Here is a 19,660-nt window from a genome sequence, read left to right on the forward strand (position 1 = left end):
GAACCTTCCTCACGATGTTTGCTCCCTGCACATATCCCCCCGAGACCAGGAAGAAACACCAGCAGGGCCAATAGGAATCGCCGGGTATCTTCGAGAACGCAAGTGACTTGTCAACAGGACACAGCACTTCTGTCTGGTGCTTGGCTAGCAAATCTAAAAATGGGTAGCAATCCATTCTGCATGGTGGGGAAACAAACAGCTTTTATTCTGTTTATTTATTGTTCCTCGGGGTCCCTGCAAAAGTTGTTGTTGTTTTACTCCTGAATACTCCTGAAGTGTACAAGTCAGTGGTTTTTAATATGTTCACAAGGTTGAGCAACCATCAGCACTATGTGAATACAGAATGAGGTGATCTCACTTTGAAAGTCATTGCTGACTTTAAATGCCCACGCCAAGGGCTATTCCTAGAGTGAGCAGGTGGGCTGTGTGCATTTGTCAAAAGATACTTATTTAATTGTGGGAAAATACACATAAGATAAAATGTACCATCTTATCCGTTTTTGTTTTTTTTTTTAAGTAGGCTCCACCCCCAGCCTGGAATCCAATGCGAGGCTTGAACTCACGAGCCTGAGATAGAGACCTGAGTCTTAACCGACTGAGCCTGCCCAGGCACCTCCACTTTAGGCTCTTGCCCTTACCGAGCAGCCAAGAAGTGACCCTTGTGCTCATCTGCATCCTGTCCGGGGTTTCCGTGTTGCCCTGAATGAAAATCCTGTTGATCCTCTGAGATTTAGGGAATGATCTGGATTCCAAAGAGGGTCTTAAATTCCTGCCTTGGATCCTAAATCTACCACCAGGTTTCAACTGGAGAGGACCCTCTTTTTTGAGCTCCAGACCCTTCATGCCCCTTCTGGGTGTCCACTCCTGATCCTCAGGGGGGAGGGCGTGGTGGGGGATGGTCACACGGTGGGGGAAACTGAGGCACACTTACCCAGAAATAGTCACAATAGCTCCACTCGGTCGGTTTCAATAGCTGCTGCTCTGGCATCGTGTCTGGGTGTGGGAACGTCACGCAGTTTATCTGCAGGGCACAGAACAAGAAAGGAAACACCTTGTCTGGGGGGTTGGGAGCAGCTGGGAGGGCTCTGCCCCTGGAACACAGCATTACCGAGGTCTCCCGTTAGCGTCAGCTTGACAGGATGCGCACTGAAGTCCTGGGATGCTCCAGGGGCCCGCATTTCAAATGAGGGGCAACAGTACTCACGCCTACCCCCGAGGGGCTGGAACCAGTCCCAACACTCCGAACGGCAGTGTAACAGGATCCATCAAAATCGCACATGACCTGAGCCCCCAAACCAGTGACTGCAATTCAAAAAGCATGCCCTACGGATGTTATCTGCGTGTGCATGCAATGACGCACGCACACGGTCTTTCAGACCCAGCAAAAACACAACCCCACTGTCCATGAGCAGGGGAGTGGTTAAACAGAGCACAGGCCGGGGGGGGGGGGGGGGGGCATCTCTGGCATTTGCATGGGCAGCAGAAGACACTGGGAGAAAGTTCTTATGTGTTAATATGGAAGGTGCACCAGGTCCTATTATTAAGTGGGGAAGAAAAAAAACAAGATGTAGAATAGTATTTCTAGTATGCTTCCATTTGTGTAGAAAGAGAGGAAGAGAAGAGGAGAAAATATGTACACATTTGGTTATTTATCTACAGAATACTTCTGGAAGCTGATAACCTCACCTCCTTCCAGAGAAAGGAAGTACTCGGCTGAGAGGTTACCGTGTGCGTTTTAATCACCATATGTATTCTACAAAGAGAGTTGAGAGCGATCACGCAGGGTGTGTTCCTGGGGCTGGCCCTCGCCCAGGAGAGGGCAGTGCAGACACTCCTGGGGCCTGTCTCAGACTTTCCTGCCCAAGCATGTCCGCGGTGTCCCAGCTTTCCCCGCCAGGTGGAAATGGTTTTACCACTGCTCTTGCTGGTGTTGCTTCAAGCCCAGGATCTGCTCCTGGGGAGCCTGTTCGTTGGAGTGCTTTGTAAGCCTCACCGCGGAGCCGCCTGATGTTCGAGGCAGGAACTGTGCAGAAAACCCTGGGGTTCTGGACAGAGGCCTCAAACTCTAATGCGAGGCAGCCGTGCAAACAGGTGAGATCCCGCCTGCACGGAAACTGTGGTTTGGGGTGGGGGCGACCGGCCTCCGCTTTGGCAAGGGGTGGGGTCTGCGGAGATCTGTGCAACGAGCAGATTCCTCTTGGCTCCTGCTAGCTGTTGGCAAGCCAGCAGGAGTCCAGTGGGTCGTCCATCAGGTGACACGACCCAAGAGAGGCTGAAAATCGGGATGAGTGTGTGAGGCGTCTCCATGTTTCAATGTTGGCACATAATTCAAAGTTAATGGGAATAATAGTGAGGACAACGTCAATGACAGCACCGTGTAAGGCAAAGCTGAGTCAGGCCCAGGGGCCCCCAGCCTTGACCTCGGGGTCCAGGGGCTCACGGGTGGCTGAGTATATGTAGCACACGCATCGGCTCCCATCCCGCCCCGGCTGCCAGGGGCCCGGGCCTCGCTTGCAGTCCTGGAAGGACAGCATGGGAGAAGTCCCAGCCAAGGACAGGAGCCCCCTCCTCCGGGATACACACACCTGGTGGAAGGAAGGGCCGAGATGCCCACTCCAGAGGGAAGTAGGGAGGGGTAGGAAAGACCAGGGGGTAGAGGTGAGGGGGATGGGGAGGATAAGGACTCATCCCTGTCATTGCATCTACCACTTTGTAGGGGACACGGCTCCTTGGATGGACTGGCCAGGGGCCCCAGGGTGCCTGCCCTCTGCCTCCACCAACTCTGGTTTGGGGATGTCTGCTCCCAGCGGGCCCACAGGGATTTCCCCAGTGCTCCTCCGAGCTCTGCACCCCTGTGGGCAGCCCGAGAACTACACGCCCGCCAGCCCCCTGGTGGGGAGGCAGTTGTAACCACTGGGAATCCCTGAGGAGCCCTTCCCTCAGGCACCCCACCAGGAGCCTTGCACACATTCCCACGTCATCATCCCAGCAGCCCCACGAGCTGGGTACCATGGGCCTCATTTTACAGGAGGAAACGAAAGATCACAGAAGCTTAGACTCTGAATCCGGGCTGGGCTGACAGCAGAGCTCAAACCTCAACCGCACTGCTATTCAGAGGAACGCTTGCTCGTCCACTGAATGCATGCAAACATTTCTCGCGTGCCCCTCGCGATGCTAGATCTTTCCAGCACTTTGCACACATAACATTTGTAATTACACTTCTCATGACCGTTTAATTGGCCAGACCGTCTGCTCCAGGAGGGGAAGGAGACCCTTTCCCTGCTTTTTCCCTATTCCCTGGCAAGCACAGGCCCCCGAGGAGTGCTCCGAAAGAGTTTCTTGGTGCAATGACCAAAGGCCAGAGGCGGACGGAATGATCTCTGTCCTCGACAGTTTTGTAGTCCCTCGAGGAAGGCAAACAAGTACAGAAGTGATTGCACGACTTCGGGATAAATCTACCACGGGGGTAAGCATGGACGCTGGGACTGCAGGAAGGCCTGGGGCTTGGGGAAAGGAACCTGAGCGAGTTTTAGGCTAATAAGAGAGTGAGGGTTAGGCAGACAGGGGGTGGGAGGTACAAAGGGTTGCAGGGAGGAAAAGGGCCGGGGGTCTGAGGATGCACCCACAGCAGGGGAACGCAGTTAAACTGAGGCCGGAGGGGGGCCTTGCAGGCGTGGGAGGCCCAGAAATGTCTAGCAGGACAGTGACCTGACTGGGCTGCTGGTGGGGTGAGCTCTCTGGAGGAAAAACACGGACCTCGGCCACCAGGGAGGCTCCCCAGGGACTGGGAGTCGTGATGGGGGCTCCGAGCCACGCAGCAGAGAGGATAAGCAGAGGAACATGAGAGATTGTGCAGAGAGACCTCCCAGCACCGAGAAGTGAACTCAGTGACTGTCGACCCGGGGGCGATTTTGCTCTCTTACCACCCCACCCCCACCCAGGGGCATTTGGCAAGGCCAATGGAGACATTTGTGGTTGTTACAAAATGTGGAAACATTTGTGGCTGTTACAAAATGGGGGAGGCACTGCTAATAGTCCCTGGCAGGTAGAGGTAAGCATCCCACCATGTGCAGGACTGCCCCCCACCATGAAGAGTAGCCAACAGAAAAGATGAGCAAGTGGGGAAGCTTTCCCCATGGAAACCTCCAGGTGTGGATTCCCGTGCCCCCCTGGGGGACATTTTCCAGGTTAACACCATCTCCAGGACAAAGCCTGTCCTCCTCCCAAAGCCTCCTGGGCAAAGCACGAGCCTTGAAGGCATCCTCCTCCCCGAAAACACAGGAGACATGCTAAGGAACCGCCTTCTGCTCCAATAAGAGCTAATAACGTACCAGCCATTGCCCCAAGTGCTTTACCCACCAGGTGGCTGCCATTATTATCCCCGTTCTACAGAGGAGCAAAGTAAGGCACAGAGAGGTTAAGCAAGTTCCGCAAGATCACACAGCTTGTGTGATGGGAGAGTCCGTGTCTGAAGTCAGGCAATCCGGCTGTTGTTAACTCGCGTCACGCTACCTTCCACACCCCACCCAAGGCAGGGGCTCGGGTAGGAAGAGGTGCTCAACAGGGAGCAGGAGAGGGGGTATGCCTCTCAGTGACTGTTTGGGAGAAGTTCCGGGAGCCACCCCCACCCTCGCTCCTCCTGAGATCACCGTCCGCGACCAGTAACATCTTCACGCTGACACCAACTGTTTTCTCCAGCCCTCAGATACACAGAGTAAGCCCCTCTCTTCCCTGAGGCTCTGCCAGGGCCACCCTGCACAGGGGCAGCCCCCCGCCGAAACTCTCTGGGGCGTTCTAAGGGGGCTGCAACCACCACTTAAGGCCCTGGCCATAACATCACAGCTGCTGAACACACCTGCGACCCACCCAAGGGGCCTGACGTAAGGAGTCCTAAGCGCATCCCCCGGGGCCCCCAGTCCTGGTCCAGTGCCAAGCTGGGTCCTTCACCCACCTATCTGGCAGCTGGCTCTGAATTTGCTGATGTGGGAGGCTGTGGAGGAGGAGAAGTCAGAGCAACAGGGTCTGTGGAAGCAGAAAAGACCCCAAAGGCTCACCTCCAGCCCACCAGCTCCCTGCCCCCCCCAGGGATCCAGGGCATCCGATGCGCCACATCGGGAAGCGGAAGCTAGAGTCCCCCAGATTCCTCTTTCCAGGAGAGGAGTGTGGCTTTGTCATCATCTCCTCTGGAATCCTCTAGATTTCAACCCACCCCAAGGCTGGCCCTGCCCGAAGCTTGCTCCAGGCCAGCGCAGGGAGGGAAAGCTGGAATGTCAGAATCAAGTTCAATCCTGGCTCCTCAGCCCCACCTGGATGCCACCGCCCTTTGTTGCCCAGCAAGCATCTGAGCGAATGCCTGCAAACGTCCGCTGGGTGGGATCCGACAACGTGGGAGATTGCTCACCCCGTCCCCACTCGCCTGTGCCCCGGGAGCTGGGCACCCCTCCACCCCCCCAACCCCGTCCAGTGGCCCTGCAGGGTCTCCTCCCTGGGAAACTATGAGCTCTGGAGGATCAGAGCCCAGAAGGAGGGCTGGGAACAGGGCTGGGGGGCGGGGATCGAGTGCTCCGTGGACAGGAAAGAACCGCAGCTTGCACGCAGGCCTGCACCCATCTCGGCCCGGACACGTGCGGGGTGTCCGGGGCCCCCTGGGCGGGCAGCCGGCAGACCCAGCTCAAGGCCAGGGCTCTGCTCCTTGCCTGCTCCGTGCCCTCTGGCCAGTCCCTCCTGTCCTCGGTTTCTCCAGCAAAAATTCCCGGAGGCTTAAGTGTTTATTTAAAACCCCTGGGGGTGTTGGTGACAATGCAAATGTCCCAGTGGGCCCCAGATCAACTAAGTGTCGGTCTAGGAAGAAACCCATCGAGGAACTTGCATTTTAAACACGTGTCCCAGAGGCTAAGGCTGCCGACTCCACTTTGCAGGCTCGCTCTGAGAAGCTCTGATTTAGGTCAGTGGGAAGGCAGAGGGAAGACGAGAAGCAGGGACAGACAATGAACCGGAGAGGAGACTCTGACCAAGTGCCAAGCTCTGGCCCAAAGCCAGGGCACAGCAGGTGACTCGGGCCCCGCCCTGGGGCCCCCAGGACCATCCCCATCAGCCAAGTGCTTTCCACTTTGCATTTGTCCTTTTCACTTTTCTTCTACAATTCTAATATACCGCCCTCCCCTTCTTCTCCCTCTTTCTCCCCCGTTTCTGGGAACTTTAGGGGGCTCCCGCTTTGCCTCTGGGGCATTTTGCGGCACTTTGGAGATGAGGATGATGCCCCCGGGAGGTCTGCCCCTGGGGCCGGCTCACGCCCTGCCCCAGGCCCCACGTTCCTCCACAGGCAACCTCCACAGGCGGGGAGAGCACAGGTCTTGAATCCTGATGCACCCCAGCCAGGCGAGGCATAGCTGCCTGCCTCAGTTTTGCCATCTGTAAACAGGGTCGAGAAGATGAGTGCGCACTGAGCACTTACTACGCGCCAGGCTCTGTTCTAAGTGCTTTCTGCATACAGACTCATTTAGTCCTCACCCCACCCCCAGGGCACAGACACCCACCATCTCCCCATTGTACAGATGTGGACACTGAGGCACAACGGGGCAGAGAAACTCCCCCCGGGCTTCTGTGCAGCTAGTAGGTGCTTTAACAGTCCCTCTGGCTCCAGAGCCCTTGTTCACAGCCACCACGTGAAGTTGGTCCTGTCACCTTCACCTCACACAGCGAGTGGAGAGCTCAAGGAGCCACTCGGAACACTACTGGTGCATACTCAGTGCACACCAAAGGGGAAACAATTATTGTTGCTGATGTCACTGCGTACCCAACCCTCTCTCTTCTTCCAGAGCAGGATTTTCAGCCTGCACAAGCCAGGGAAGCATACCCACTCTCTGTCTCATGTCCGTGGGGGTGGTCAGAATGGCTCAGAACTGCCCCTACTAGAGCCTGGGGGAGCAGGTCCCCCATTCCCGGCTCCCCTGCACTCACAACCAAGCAGCACATCCAGGACCACACTTGGCACGTCTCTAGTTCTTGCAGTCGGAGCAAGGCATTTGCCCCCTTTCCCCAACACGGAGCTGGGGTGTGTGTGTGTGTGTTGGGGGGGACCCTCCTCAGCTTGCCCATGGGGGCTTGGTGGGCTTCTGGAAGAGCCCAGGAGGCGGGCTGGCAAGAGCTGCCTGCTCCCGTCCGGAATTCTATTCTTAGGGTGCTTTCTCTTGTTTTTAACTCTGACACCTTCCACAAGTCACCCCGCATGAAAGCAACCCGCTGTGGCTATAATTTACATGTCACATCGCTGGTGCCAAGCACGGTCCAGCCCCTCCAGCCCGCCTAGGCATGTGTACCCCCCACCCCCACCGCCCGCCCTGTGACCATGGCTTCTGCATCATTCCCACCCCGCCTGCACTCGGTCACCCGGAGGGAAAAAAGTGAAAGGTGAAATTAACAGAAGGCACAGGGAGGGGGTGCGGGTAGGAGCAGGGGTGGGGGTGGGAGGCAGGGGGAATTTCCACAACATCCAAGCTTTGGAACTTCCCAGATGCCAGGCTGGGCTTGCACTCGGTGGTCCACATTGCCATGGCAACCGCCCAGCATGGCAGAAGAGCCCCAGCTCGCCCCAACCTGTGGGCACCCAGCGTAAGTCGCTTACCGTGATGGTGTTTTCCTTGCTGTGCTTTTTGCTTGGTGATGAGGATCCCAGGTTCTGGGGAGAGAGGCAAGAGACATCATCGAAGCTGTTCTCCATACTGGACATTTCGGTGTTCTATTTGGGCTCCCCGAAAGCCCCCATGCTGGGGTAGTTCGGGGACGCGAGCGCGTGCTCCCATTAACCCTTACGTCACCATATTCTGGAAGAGGGCAGGCGGGAGTGCCCCTGACCCCACGCTGCTCCTAGGGTGGTGGCCGGGCTTGCAGGCGAATGGGAGGAAGGCTCCAGCACAGGCTCTAAGGGAACTGCTCCAAACCAGGTCTCCCTCCTCTTCTCCCAGTCCCTGATTTGGGGAGTTAACCCCTCAGCTGCCCTCTGCTGGTAAACCGTTCTGCGTGCCGCCTGCATCCTCAACCTACAGAAGCTGCCCGGCGGAGCGGAGAGTTAAAGCAGGCCACCACCTCCTGGCACCGAGGACTCAGAACAGGACTTCTGATCTGAATCCCCTGGGGTCCGGCGTATCCAACCTTCAATCCGTGCACCACGCACAGGGGCGCCTGGCCACCTCCGAGACGCGCTGCTCTCCAACCCCGAGAGGCAGGAGGGATTTCTCAGCACAGCCGCCTCTCCGCTTTCATTCATTCAGCCTTTGGATTGCCTTTTTATGTCTTCCCGCTGCCAGCAAATAAACCACCGTCCCAAATACCTCCAAACCCACGGGTCCTAAGCAGCTTGCCCCAGGCCCAGGATGGTTCTGGTACAGAATATTAAGGCTTACCAGCTAGAAACACCACATTGGTCACAGGAGCCTGCGACCCTAAAGAGGAGGGTCAATTCTGGGTCTTTGTTGCCCCATTATTAGCAGTTACATTAGTGATTCAAGAGGGTCTCTGAGCAGGGCATGTGATGGCCACTCCCATCCTGAGCCACTCAATGAGCGGGGAAGCAGGCTCACCCCAAGGCACGGTCGGGGGCCATTATAGGCCTGTCCTGGGACCCACAGCCTTCTTTCTCTGGTGGAACCTCAGGACGTGGCTGTCAGAGAGGCTTCTCCAGCCAGCCTCAGGGAACCAGATTGGGGACTGGCACAGCCCCGGACCACCGGCAGGATGAGCATCTGGGCGTGGGGGTCAGCCCTGCCTCAGGACCCCCTCTGCTCACCACACAAAACAGGACCCCAAATCGGGTCCCAGTTGCACCTCCCAGAGCTGACCCAGCAGCTCTCTGGGGGGGGAGGGGGCAGGGAGGGGGCAGCGCCTCGGAAGCAGAGTCTGGGGGCCTCCCTTGGGGACACACTGATCTACGTTCTGTCATTCATCAAGGCTCCCCTACTTCTGGTAGCTGGTATAGCAACCCCAGCAGGCTGTGGGGCGACTTCAAGCTTGTGACCAACCACAGCTTTGACAGACACTTCCAAAGCATCAACGCATCCAGCTCGCCTACCCTGGACCCTCCCGAGCTATCAGTGGTACCCCAGGGCATTTGCCCAAACTGGGCCACCTGGGAGGATGACGGAGTCCACGTGGTAGGGGCTCAAGCGCCACTATCCTATGACAGGTGCAGGGCTCTCTTGCAGGCTCATCCATGCCAGGGAGGGAGATGTGGGAGGGGAGCCTCTGGTGTGGTCAGTGGAGGAAATTAGAGCCCCGGGCTGAATATCTCTTTTCTCTATATTCTTCCAGCTCCCCACTTTGAGGCTGGCTGTTTTCCAAGTGTCTCTGCAGGGGTGGAGAAAGATCTCCATCATCCACAAACCTGGATTTGGGGACCACTGTGTCCGAGGCTCTACGGAATGAAGCCGGACACAGAGGCTGTCATCCTCCCCGTAACTCGGGCCAGGAGGGGAGGGTGAGTAATGGCATTGTAAGGGGACGTTCAACATGTGAGTGTTAGCGCCTTCCCACTCTCTGCCCTCCTGGTGATGCAGTCTCAGCCAGGGCTGGGCAGGGGGTGACCCCAGGCTCCTCCAGGCACCTCGGGCTCTGTGCTTGCTGCCAATGGCCCGTGGCTATTGTTCCAACATCATCCACATAAATATATGTCATATATACGCACTGTATATACATACGTGTATATGTCCATACATCATACACACATATCCCATTAGCACTTCATGAAAGGGCCCCAAAGGAATGACTCCTCCATCAGAGGGAGACTACCTACTAGCTAGAAGTTGGTTTCTAAATATTATTCCGTACTAAGAGGAACCGGGCTCCTTGGAGAAATAGCTCGTTCCAGATGCCGAGTCGATCTGGAACATCTTATTATTCTGGGAGGTTAGAGACCGTGCAAAGAACGATGTGATCTCGCAAAAGGACCCAGGCGCCTGCAGAAAGAAGTTCCAACAAGCCAAATTTGGGACAATTTGAGCATGATTATGAATAATGACTACAAATGAGTAACTTCAAAAGGCAGTGAGGGGGGGGGAAGTATTTCTTTTTGGAAGGATGCCCATAAAAATGGATAAAGCATCACAAAATCACCATTTGCAAACCCTACGTCAAAATGGATTCAGGCCACGGTCACCAAGGATGCTCAAAGCATTGAGCGACAAGCCTGTGAAGGAACAGGAGATGCCCATGGTCTCACACTATCATCCCCCCAATTACTGGCTAATTAAAAAGGGAAAACGTACCCTTGCAAAGGGATCATCGCATTAACCGGGAGCTCAAACTCCCGGTTAGCATCACTGGTAGGGTGCTAACCTGGGAGGCCCCAGGTGATAGATATTCTTGCCAGAGATGTTAGCCCCAAGTCTAAGCATAAGAAAACAATTAGACTAAGCATGTGGGTCATTCTGAACTGAGCTGGTCTCTTCCCAAATAGAGTCACCATGGGTTAAGACAAAAGACCAAATGTGTGGCGAATACAATCTAGATTAAAAGAAGCTAAAAGCCAGAAATGAGATGAAATCGTAAATCCCCACGATGGAATACTATTTGGCCATAAAAAAGGAACATGGTGTTAATACACCTGCAACAATGGGGCGCCTGGGTGGCTCAGTTGGTTAAGCGACTGCCTTCGGCTCAGGTCATGATCCTGGAGTCCCTGGATCGAGTCCCGCATCGGGCTCCCTGCTCGGCGGGGAGTCTGCTTCTCCCTCTGACCCTCCCCCCTCTCATGTGCTTTCTCTCTCATTCTCTCTCTGTCAAATAAATAAAAAAAAAAAAAAAAAAAAAAAAAAAAAAAAAAAATACACCTGCAACATTCACGGACCTTGAAACATTGTTCTAAGTGCAAGAAGCCAGACCCAAAAGACCACATGGGGTGCGATTCCGCGTATATGAACTGTCCAGAAGAGGCAAATCCACGGTGACAGAAAGTAGATTAGTGGGTGCCAAAGGCTTTTGGGGATTCTTTCTGGGGTGATGAAAACGCTCTAACACTGATTATGATGATGATTGTGTAGCTCTGTGACCACCACGCTGTGCATTTTAAATGGCTGAATTGTAGGCTGTGTGAATTACATCTCAATAAAGCCCCCAAAATGGAAACTAAAGAGATCCAGCCAACAATGTATCCACGTGCGAAACTGGAATGGACCCTGGACTGGAGAGAAAAGCAGCTATAAAAGACATGTTGAGGACAAATGGGGAGTTTGAATATGAATTATAGATATTAGATGAAAATACCAAATTAATGTTTTCTTATGTGGGCTAACGATATCCCATTCATGTCTTCCCCTAGAGATATGCTCTGAAATGTTCCCAGTTAAAACAAATGTCAGAGGTTCCTGGGTGACCCAGTTGGTTAAGCGTCTGCCTTTGGCTCAGGTCCTGATCTCAGGTCCTGGGATCGAGTCCTATGTTGAGCTCTCTGCTCAGCAGGGAGCATGCTTCTCTCTCTCCCTCTGCTACTCCCCCTGCTTGTGCTCTCTCGCTCTCTCCATCAAATAAATAAAATCTTTTAAAAAATAAAATAAAACAATATATTAGACTGTGCTTTAAAATAATCCCAGGGGAGGGAAGGAATGGGGATATAAATGAAACAAGATTGGCCGAATAATCGTTGCAGTTAAATGATTAGTCCCTAGGACTTTATTATAACATGCTTTCTACTTTTCTAAATGTTTGCCAATGTGCATAATAAAAGGTTTTTTGTTTTTTTTTTTTAATGTCTTTTGCCTATGATTCTAGAAAGTTTTTCTCCTTCCCTTTTAAAAAGTCCCTCCCCAGCCTGGTCTCCTCTCGCCTGGGTCACTCTGCCATTACTGTGAGGTGAGAGCCCCGGGGGGTGGTGGGCTACAAAGCAGTGCTGGGTAGACCCACGAGCCCAGGCTGGGCAGGTCTTCTGACCATCTCCCGGCCCCGTGAATAGCCTGGGTCCCACCTCCTCGGCAGACGGGATCCAGAATGAAACCTCTCAATGACTTCCCGGTACCGCTGGAATAAACCCAAGCTCCTCACAGTAGGCCGGTGCAGACTCCTCCAGCCCCCGCCCCCCTCCCGCCCTCCCTGCACCTGCTGATTCAAGAAATCACAGCCCCACTCGGCCTCTGCGGGTTCATTGAAACCACCGCTTTCCTTCACCTCCTCTAGGCATCCACATGTGCTGTTCCCTCCACCTGGAAGGCTATTCCCCAGCACCACCCTGGGCCAAGCTAACCCCTCACTCATCTGTCCAGTCTTAGCTTACTCTCGCTTCTTCTGGAGCCCGTCACTGACATTTCCAGCACCCCCTGCGGCCACCCAAGCAGGTGCCCAGAGCACAGACTTCTTCCAGCACTTACCACGGCCGACACGAAATGATCATTTATCTCCTGTCTCCTCCGGCACCAGTTACAAGCCTCCGCCCAGGCAGGGGCTCTGTTTGCCTGTGACTCAGAGCCTGGCCACGAAGGAGACGCTCAAAGGAACACGTGTCGCTGGACTGAGGAGGGTCCCCGTTAGGTGGGTGAATCTCAGCATCTTACTGCCACCTCAAGCTCCCTTCTCCAATGGGACCCTGAACTTTCCAAGCCCTCGGTCCCACCCCCTTTCTCCTCTCACACGTAGGAAGCCAGAACAACGGAAAGGTTGGTCACAAAAGGGCCCGGGCTCTGGTGGGCAGGTCTCTTACCCGCCCCCGTACCCACTCCACCTGCACAGGGATCAGAGGGGTCCCTCCACCGGCAGGCAGGCAGGGGACAGGCCAGGACGTGCTTCTGCAAAGGAGGCCAGCAAAACTCAGTCTCTCATGCCCCAGCATCCCAGGCCGGTGGGCCCCATTTATCCAGTATCCAGGCAGCCCGCCCTAGGGTTGCAGGCCAGAAACCTCCACTGGGTGGCACCAGATCACCACCACCTGTGCCCAGCCATCTGGTCTCCCAGGACTAGGGAAGGAGCAGGTAGGCTACCGGCCAGCAGTCCTGCCCATAACAGGGCACAGTAGGGACACGTTCCCCCCGCCCCAACATTCTAATTTCCCTGACGAGTTTGCTTAAGGAGGAACAGCTCACAGAAAAAAGAACACACAGGCCTTTGAGCAAACCCTGGGCAAGCCGTTTAACCCACCCCCAACCCTGTATCTCAAATGGCCCTGTGTTCGTTTGCTCATTCATTCATTCTTCAGGTATTACTACGCCATAATTGTTATCCATTCTAACTGGCAGCCTGGGACCGTGTGAGTAAACACTACACTCGCCAAAGAGCGCTATATATACTTTTGGGGATCATTTGTTGGCGGCACTCTCCGTAAACACTAAAACTTCTCATCCTAGGGGCGCCTGGGTGGCTCAGTCGGTGAAGCGTCTGCCTTCGGCTCAGGTCATGATCTCAGGGTTCTGGGATCGAGTCCCACATCGGGCTCCCTGCTCGACAGAGAGCCTGCTTCTCCCTCTCCCTCTGCTCCCCCTGCTTGTGCTCGCTCTCCCTTTCTCTGTCAAATGAATAAATAAAATCTTTCTAAAAAAATTAAAAAAACAAAAAAAACCTTCTCAACCTATTTCTGCGATTGGCCCCAAGCACCTTTGTGGAGAGCCTTCCATTGCCTAAAAAAAATAGTAAGCTACTTTCCAGTTCTGGGAACTGGTGAACAACCATATTTGTTCTCTCCACGCACTGCGTTATTTTTGTTACTTTGATGATGCCTCAACTTTCCACGTTATCATCTGGAAAGAATCCACTCCACCCGCTCCTTAAAACAGTTGCTTCCTGCCCCCTCCCGGGTCTCCACAGCTGGCCTACCCCGCATCCCCAAGTACCAGCACCCTGCTTCTCATAACGTGCACGGTACCTGCCTTCTACTCAAGTAAAATGTGTTCATTTTAAGAAACGTGCAAGATCCTGCAAAGTATAAAGAAAATAAAAAGTACTTTAGACCAAGGTTTCTCAACCTCAATACCACTGTATTTTCGAACCGGATAATTCTTTGTTGCGGGGGCAGTCCTGTGCTGTATGGGATGACTGGTCATATTCCAGAACCCTCCTCACTAGCTGCCAGCCAGCAGTGCTCCCTCCCCAGCCGTGACAACCGAAACGTCTCCAAACAAACGTCCCCGATGGAGAATCAGCCTTAGACGCAGATAGGACCAACATCACCGTTCCGATTTCTTTTTCTTCTAGTCCTTTGTCTTCATGAACATGTGATTTCCTCCTCGCAAGTAAGACTGGCTGTGTATGCAGTGTGCGTGCTGCTTTTCCCACTCAGTATTAGGTTCTCAGCCTTTTCCTAAACTCATGAAATTTTCTTCAGAAATGGGCTTTCTCATGTCTGCATCATAGAACGGGCTGGCTATGCGGGGCCAAAATCCACTGTACCCAGCTCCCCTGTTGCTGGACAGTTCGGCTGGGTCCACTACTGCAGGGCCGTAAATAATGCTCGAGGGAAACGCTTCTCACGCAAATCAGGATCCCTGAATGTATTCCAAGAACAGATGCTGGAGGGCGACGTTCCTGGGTCCAAGCAGCTTCCAAGAAGGTTATAGCAATAAACGTTAAAAAAAACAAAAAAGTTCGGGAACAACTTCACAGTATTTCGGGGCTGGGGGGTAGCGCCGGCTTGGTCAGGTTATGTGATAACATAGCCAAATTTAGGCTGGTGTCTTAGGAAAACAGTCCGCAGTCAGGTGGTGAATCAGCTTCATGCCGAACAGACTGATAAAGGCTGCATTGCAAAGGCTTGGGGCACGGCGCGGGGGGGGGGGAGGGGGGTTGCTCGGCAGAAAACACACAATACCAGGGCTGTGTGTGATGTGTGCCACGAGCAGGGGCGTGAAGGGGACGAACACACACACACACACACACACACGCTGTGCAATATCAACCAGGCCCAGATCCTCCTCGCTCAAGGCACGGTCCTCTGACCAGCATCCCCAGCATCCCCAGCTTCCCCAGCATCATCAGCATCCCCAGCATCCCCAGCATCCCCACCATCATCAGCATCCCCACCATAATCAGCATCCCCAGCATCCCCACCATCATCAGCATCCCCAGCATCCCCAGCTTCCCCAGCATCATCAGCATCCCCAGCTTCCCCAGCATCATCAGCATCCCCAGCATCCCCAGCATCCCCACCATCATCAGCATCCCCAGCATCATCAGCATCCCCAGCATCATCAGCATCCCCAGCATCCCCAGCATCATCAGCATCCCCAGCATCCCCAGCATCATCAGCATCCCCAGCATCCCCAGCATCATCAGCATCCCCAGCATCCCCAGCATCATCAGCATCCCCAGCATCCCCAGCATCCCCAGGATCCCCAGCATCCCCAGCATCCCCACCATCATCAGCATCATCAGGATCCCCAGCATCCCCAGCATCCCCACCATCATCAGCATCCCCAGCATGCCCAGCATGCCCAGCATGCCCAGCATCCCCAGGATCCCCACCATCCCCAGCATCCCCAGGATCCCCACCATCCCCAGCATCCCCAGGATCCCCAGCATCCCCAGCATCCCCAGGATCCCCAGCATCCCCAGGATCCCCAGCATCCCCACCATCATCAGCATCATCAGGATCCCCAGCATCCCCAGCATCCCCAGGATCCCCAGCATCCCCAGCATCATCAGCATCTCCAGCATCCCCAGGATCCCTAGCATCCCCAGCATCATCAGCATCTCCAGCATCCCCAGCATCCCCAGGATCCCCAGCATCCCCACCATCATCAGCATCCCCAGCATCCCCAGGATCCCCAGCATCATCAGCATCCCCAGCATCCCCAGCATCCCCAGGATCCCCAGCATCCCCACCATCCCCAGGATCCCCAGCATCCCCACCATCCCCAGCATCCCCAGGATCCCCAGCATCCCCAGCATCCCCAGGATCCCCAGCATCATCAGCATCCCCAGCATCCCCAGCATCCCCAGGATCCCCAGCATCCCCAGCATCCCCAGCATCCCCAGGATCCCCACCATCATCAGCATCCCCAGCATCATTAAGCATCATCCGGGGACTGCTTGGAAACAGGACCTTAGGATCTTTCCTAGACCTCCTGAATCAGAATCTACATTTTAACAAAGGCCTGGGTGATGAGTGAGCCCATCAGAATGTAAGAAGTCTCGGCCCACACGGACGTCCGGATTCTTTTCCAGAGCACTCGCTGAACTGAACCTGAGCCCGATGCTCAGCCTCCTAAGACAACTTCATGAAGTTTCCAAAAAGGAATGCTCTTGCCTGCATTGAAGCTAAGTGTCACATTTTAGCCGACTGCAGCAACAGATCATGAGGCCTTTCTTTCTGGTGCACAGGACCCACTGCTGGGGGTGACAAGCAGCTACTCTCATCCTGAGCACCGGCAACTATCACGATCACCACCATCATCCCTGGGGCCTGGAAAGGGCTGACGGAGTCCGCAGCCCTCGTTAAGAACATCTCCTGGATATAACTGATGGATAGAATAAATAAGCCAATCCTCACCTCCTTAGACACAGTTTAACGCAACTCAAAACACCAAGGGGCTCGGCATTGAGGTCCAGACTGACCGCTCGGTATTCGTGTCACCTGCTTAAGCAGCCTGAGACTCGGTGGCCTCGCCTTTAAGACGGGAAAGGTAGACAGGTGTTTGTCCAGGTGTCAACGGACAGGATGAATGAGAAAACAGGATGGGAATGAATCTTAAACCATTCTCCCGTTTCTTCCCATCCCATCGAGGTCTCGCTGCTAGATTATTAAAAGTGAGAAAACATTTCACAGAATTCCGTTCTGGGTGAAGTCTGGGGCAGGGAAAGGGGGTGAGTAGAAGAATGAAAGTGGCCTGGCCCCATCCATATCCTTAAAGTGACAGAAACCGAGACGGTATTTATCAGGAATCCAGACGGCAGGATGGACCCCTCTGCCCCAACGATGGTTACAATCCACCACCATCACCCCACTCCAACCACCCTCAACTTCTAGAGAAAACCAACAAACCACAATCGCCCACTCTCTCCCAATCACAGCACACAGGAACGACCCAGATATACCAGCCACTTTCTACTTGGGGCACACCCGGGCTGTGGTCACCTGGACCCCCATGCGGTGCTGTCTTCACGGCACCTCCCTGGTGACCCCTACCTCCCGTAACATGACCCCTTACCTGGGAATCACCGGTGGATTTTCGGACACTCATGTGGGCAGTCTCGGGAGGGTGCGCTGGGGTCCCTGCCACGTGGTATCCATTCACTGCGGGAAAGAAACACTGCTCAGAGGCCACGCCAGGCACACACGGGCGACACCGACTGCCTGCAACCGTGGTCCCTTCCCCCACGTCACGGTCCGCCAGCCTCTGAGATGTCTCGCTCGGCCAGGACCATCTCCTGGGCTCTGACCAGGGTTCGCGGAGCTAGAGATGGGTCGCAAGCATCTCTCTAATCCCCAGCTCCCAACTGTGCGACTCTTGGGAGGACCGCGTTTCTTTCTGAACCAGAGACGGACGTGCTTCCATAATAGGAGGTGGGGTCACTACAGTCCACAGCCGTCACTTGAAAATGCCACATCAGTTGTGGCCACTGGTGCTGACTCCACGGAGTCAGGTGGCCCCTCTGCCACCTGGTGGCATCTCCCCAGAGGAACGCCCCCACCCTCGCCCTCACAGCACTGTAATACTAGTATAGAATGGAAAGAGCACGGGGTTTACTGGTTTCTATGAAATTTGGCTTTGCCGATTAATAGCCGGGGGGATCACAGGCCATCCCTTTTGAGTCTCAGTTTTCCTAAAGTAAAAAAAAAAAAAAAAAAAAAAGGAAAAAAATTCAAGGCTGCAAAATTCTACCCCTGACACTCACTATGCTCCCAAGGTGTGCTGATCAACCTGCTCTCTTATGGGGGTGGTGGGGGGCAGGGCGGGCTTGTAGCATTTCCGTTTCCACTGGGAAACTGCCAATTCAAAGCTCCCAACACCCCCACAGGCTCCTGATGCCACAAGTACCCACTGGGACCCGTGCGATCTCGGGTCTGCTCCCTCGCGGACACGGTTACGTGAGCTTAGGGAGCAGTTCCTCCTCTGTGAGCCTCAGCTTCCAGATCTGTGAAATGGGGATAATCCTCCCCAGTCTCCAAACCTACTCGGTTGGCATGAAAATCCAATGGGGGCAGTACTTGCGAAAGGGAGCTTTGAGTCATGAAGTAATTCATGAAAAGGGGAGAAGGATAGATGGAGGGAGGGAAGACCACTGCTTCTGCTCCTTGAGCCCCAAGCCTGCGTGATCTCTAGTAGACACCAGGGAAGCATGCTTTCCGCATGCCCCAGGCTTGGAGGAATTGCTGCAACATATAGACTGCACAGGTCAAACCAGAGAAGATACACAAACTGAGGTCCAACGCTTGGTTCTTTGGGAGCACCCTGCAGTGTGGCAGGAAGCAAGGGGAGAGGTTGGCTAAAAGTCACTAACATCTACTGCTCTGCTGGAGGCAGGCAATGGGGTGATGAAGCAATGGGGGTGATGAAGGCCATCCCACGCGGGAACCATTTTCATGCTGGGGGATGTCCCCCATTCTCTGCCATTTGCAGTGAAAAATGCAGCGCCCCCTGCGAGCAGAAACACAGACCCCCCCTTAGCAGACCCCTCTGGGCAGCTGGGCTTCTCCCTGATCTGCGAGGCTTGCCTGACACCCTGGAAGTGGGTAGGCACAGACACAGGAAGGCGACAGGAAAACTGGGCACGTGGCTGGCCCCCAGTGCAGCTGGCTGGGGAAGCAACAACCACCAAGAAATTAACCCGCATGACCAGTCACAGCCCTGGTCTGCACTCAGGCCCCTCGGCAGCCAGTTACATGCTAATACTATATCCATGAGCACGCTGGTGTAAAGGGAGCTAGGGGTGCGATTCGAAGAGCATCACGGAATGCTGAGGGGATCGAGGAGAAGTTCCTCAGGTCAGCATAAGCTATGCCAGGAAGGGCACTAGGCTGATGATAAATACAACCCATGATGAAGGCGTAGCATTTGAGAACCGTCATTTATCAAACAGCATAGCACTGAAATGGATAAAACACATATGCCGGAGAATCTAAAGACGACAGGAGAAAACCTTAGTTACACTGCTTTCAGTCAATGACTGAGTAGTAGAGAAAAGTGAGGATGTAGAATATCTCAGTAATTTCATTTAGGAGGCTGAATGAACTGGATACTAAACATCATGGGTTACAAACAAAGATAACATCTTTTTTTAAAAGATTTTATTTATTTATTTGAGAGAGAGAGAAAGATGAGTGGGAGGAGCGGCAGAGGGAGAAGGAGACTCACCGCTGAGCTGGGAGCCCGATGCGGGGCTCGATCCCAGGACCCCGAGATCATGACCCGAGCTGAAGGCAGACGCTTAACTGACTGAGCCACCCAGATGCCCAAGATAACATCTTTTGCCAACAAGCCACGGAACATTTTAAAAGGCCTGGGCATACTGAAGTCACAAATAAGGTGTTGCTAAATCGCAAAAGGCATAAAGAACACAGGCCACATTCTTTGACCAGAACGCAATAAAAGCAGGTACTAGTAATGAAAGAACAAATACACAAGATCCCTATCCCTCCAACAACCAAACACTTGGAAATTTCAGAAAATGCCCTCCTAATGTCAGGTCAAAGAATTTAAAAACCGGAATTACACAATATTTAGAAAATAATCAGGAAGAACATATCAAA

The 19,660-nt window shown here is 54.1% G+C and overlaps 1 protein-coding gene across 14 annotated transcripts in view; it reads right to left on the reverse strand.

Annotated features, from left to right (window-relative positions):
• The window catches only part of GAS7 (growth arrest specific 7), a 200,569-nt gene that overhangs the window by 27,190 nt on the left and 153,719 nt on the right, over nt 1-19,660 (reverse strand). For 8 of the 14 annotated variants that reach the window (XM_036100084.2, XM_036100086.2, XM_036100090.2 and 5 more), the window contains 3 exons: nt 17,118-17,203; nt 7,625-7,678; nt 932-1,021 (listed from right to left, as the gene is read on the reverse strand). In XM_036100084.2, coding sequence (XP_035955977.1) covers nt 932-1,021; nt 7,625-7,678; nt 17,118-17,203 — 230 coding nt within the window. The remainder of the gene's footprint in view (nt 1-931; nt 1,022-7,624; nt 7,679-17,117; nt 17,204-19,660) is intronic. The other 6 variants (XM_036100095.2, XM_036100096.2, XM_078067923.1 and 3 more) reach the window with 1 other exon arrangement.

This window comes from Halichoerus grypus, chromosome 2 (assembly GCF_964656455.1).
Source record: "Halichoerus grypus chromosome 2, mHalGry1.hap1.1, whole genome shotgun sequence".
NCBI lineage: Eukaryota > Metazoa > Chordata > Mammalia > Carnivora > Phocidae > Halichoerus > Halichoerus grypus.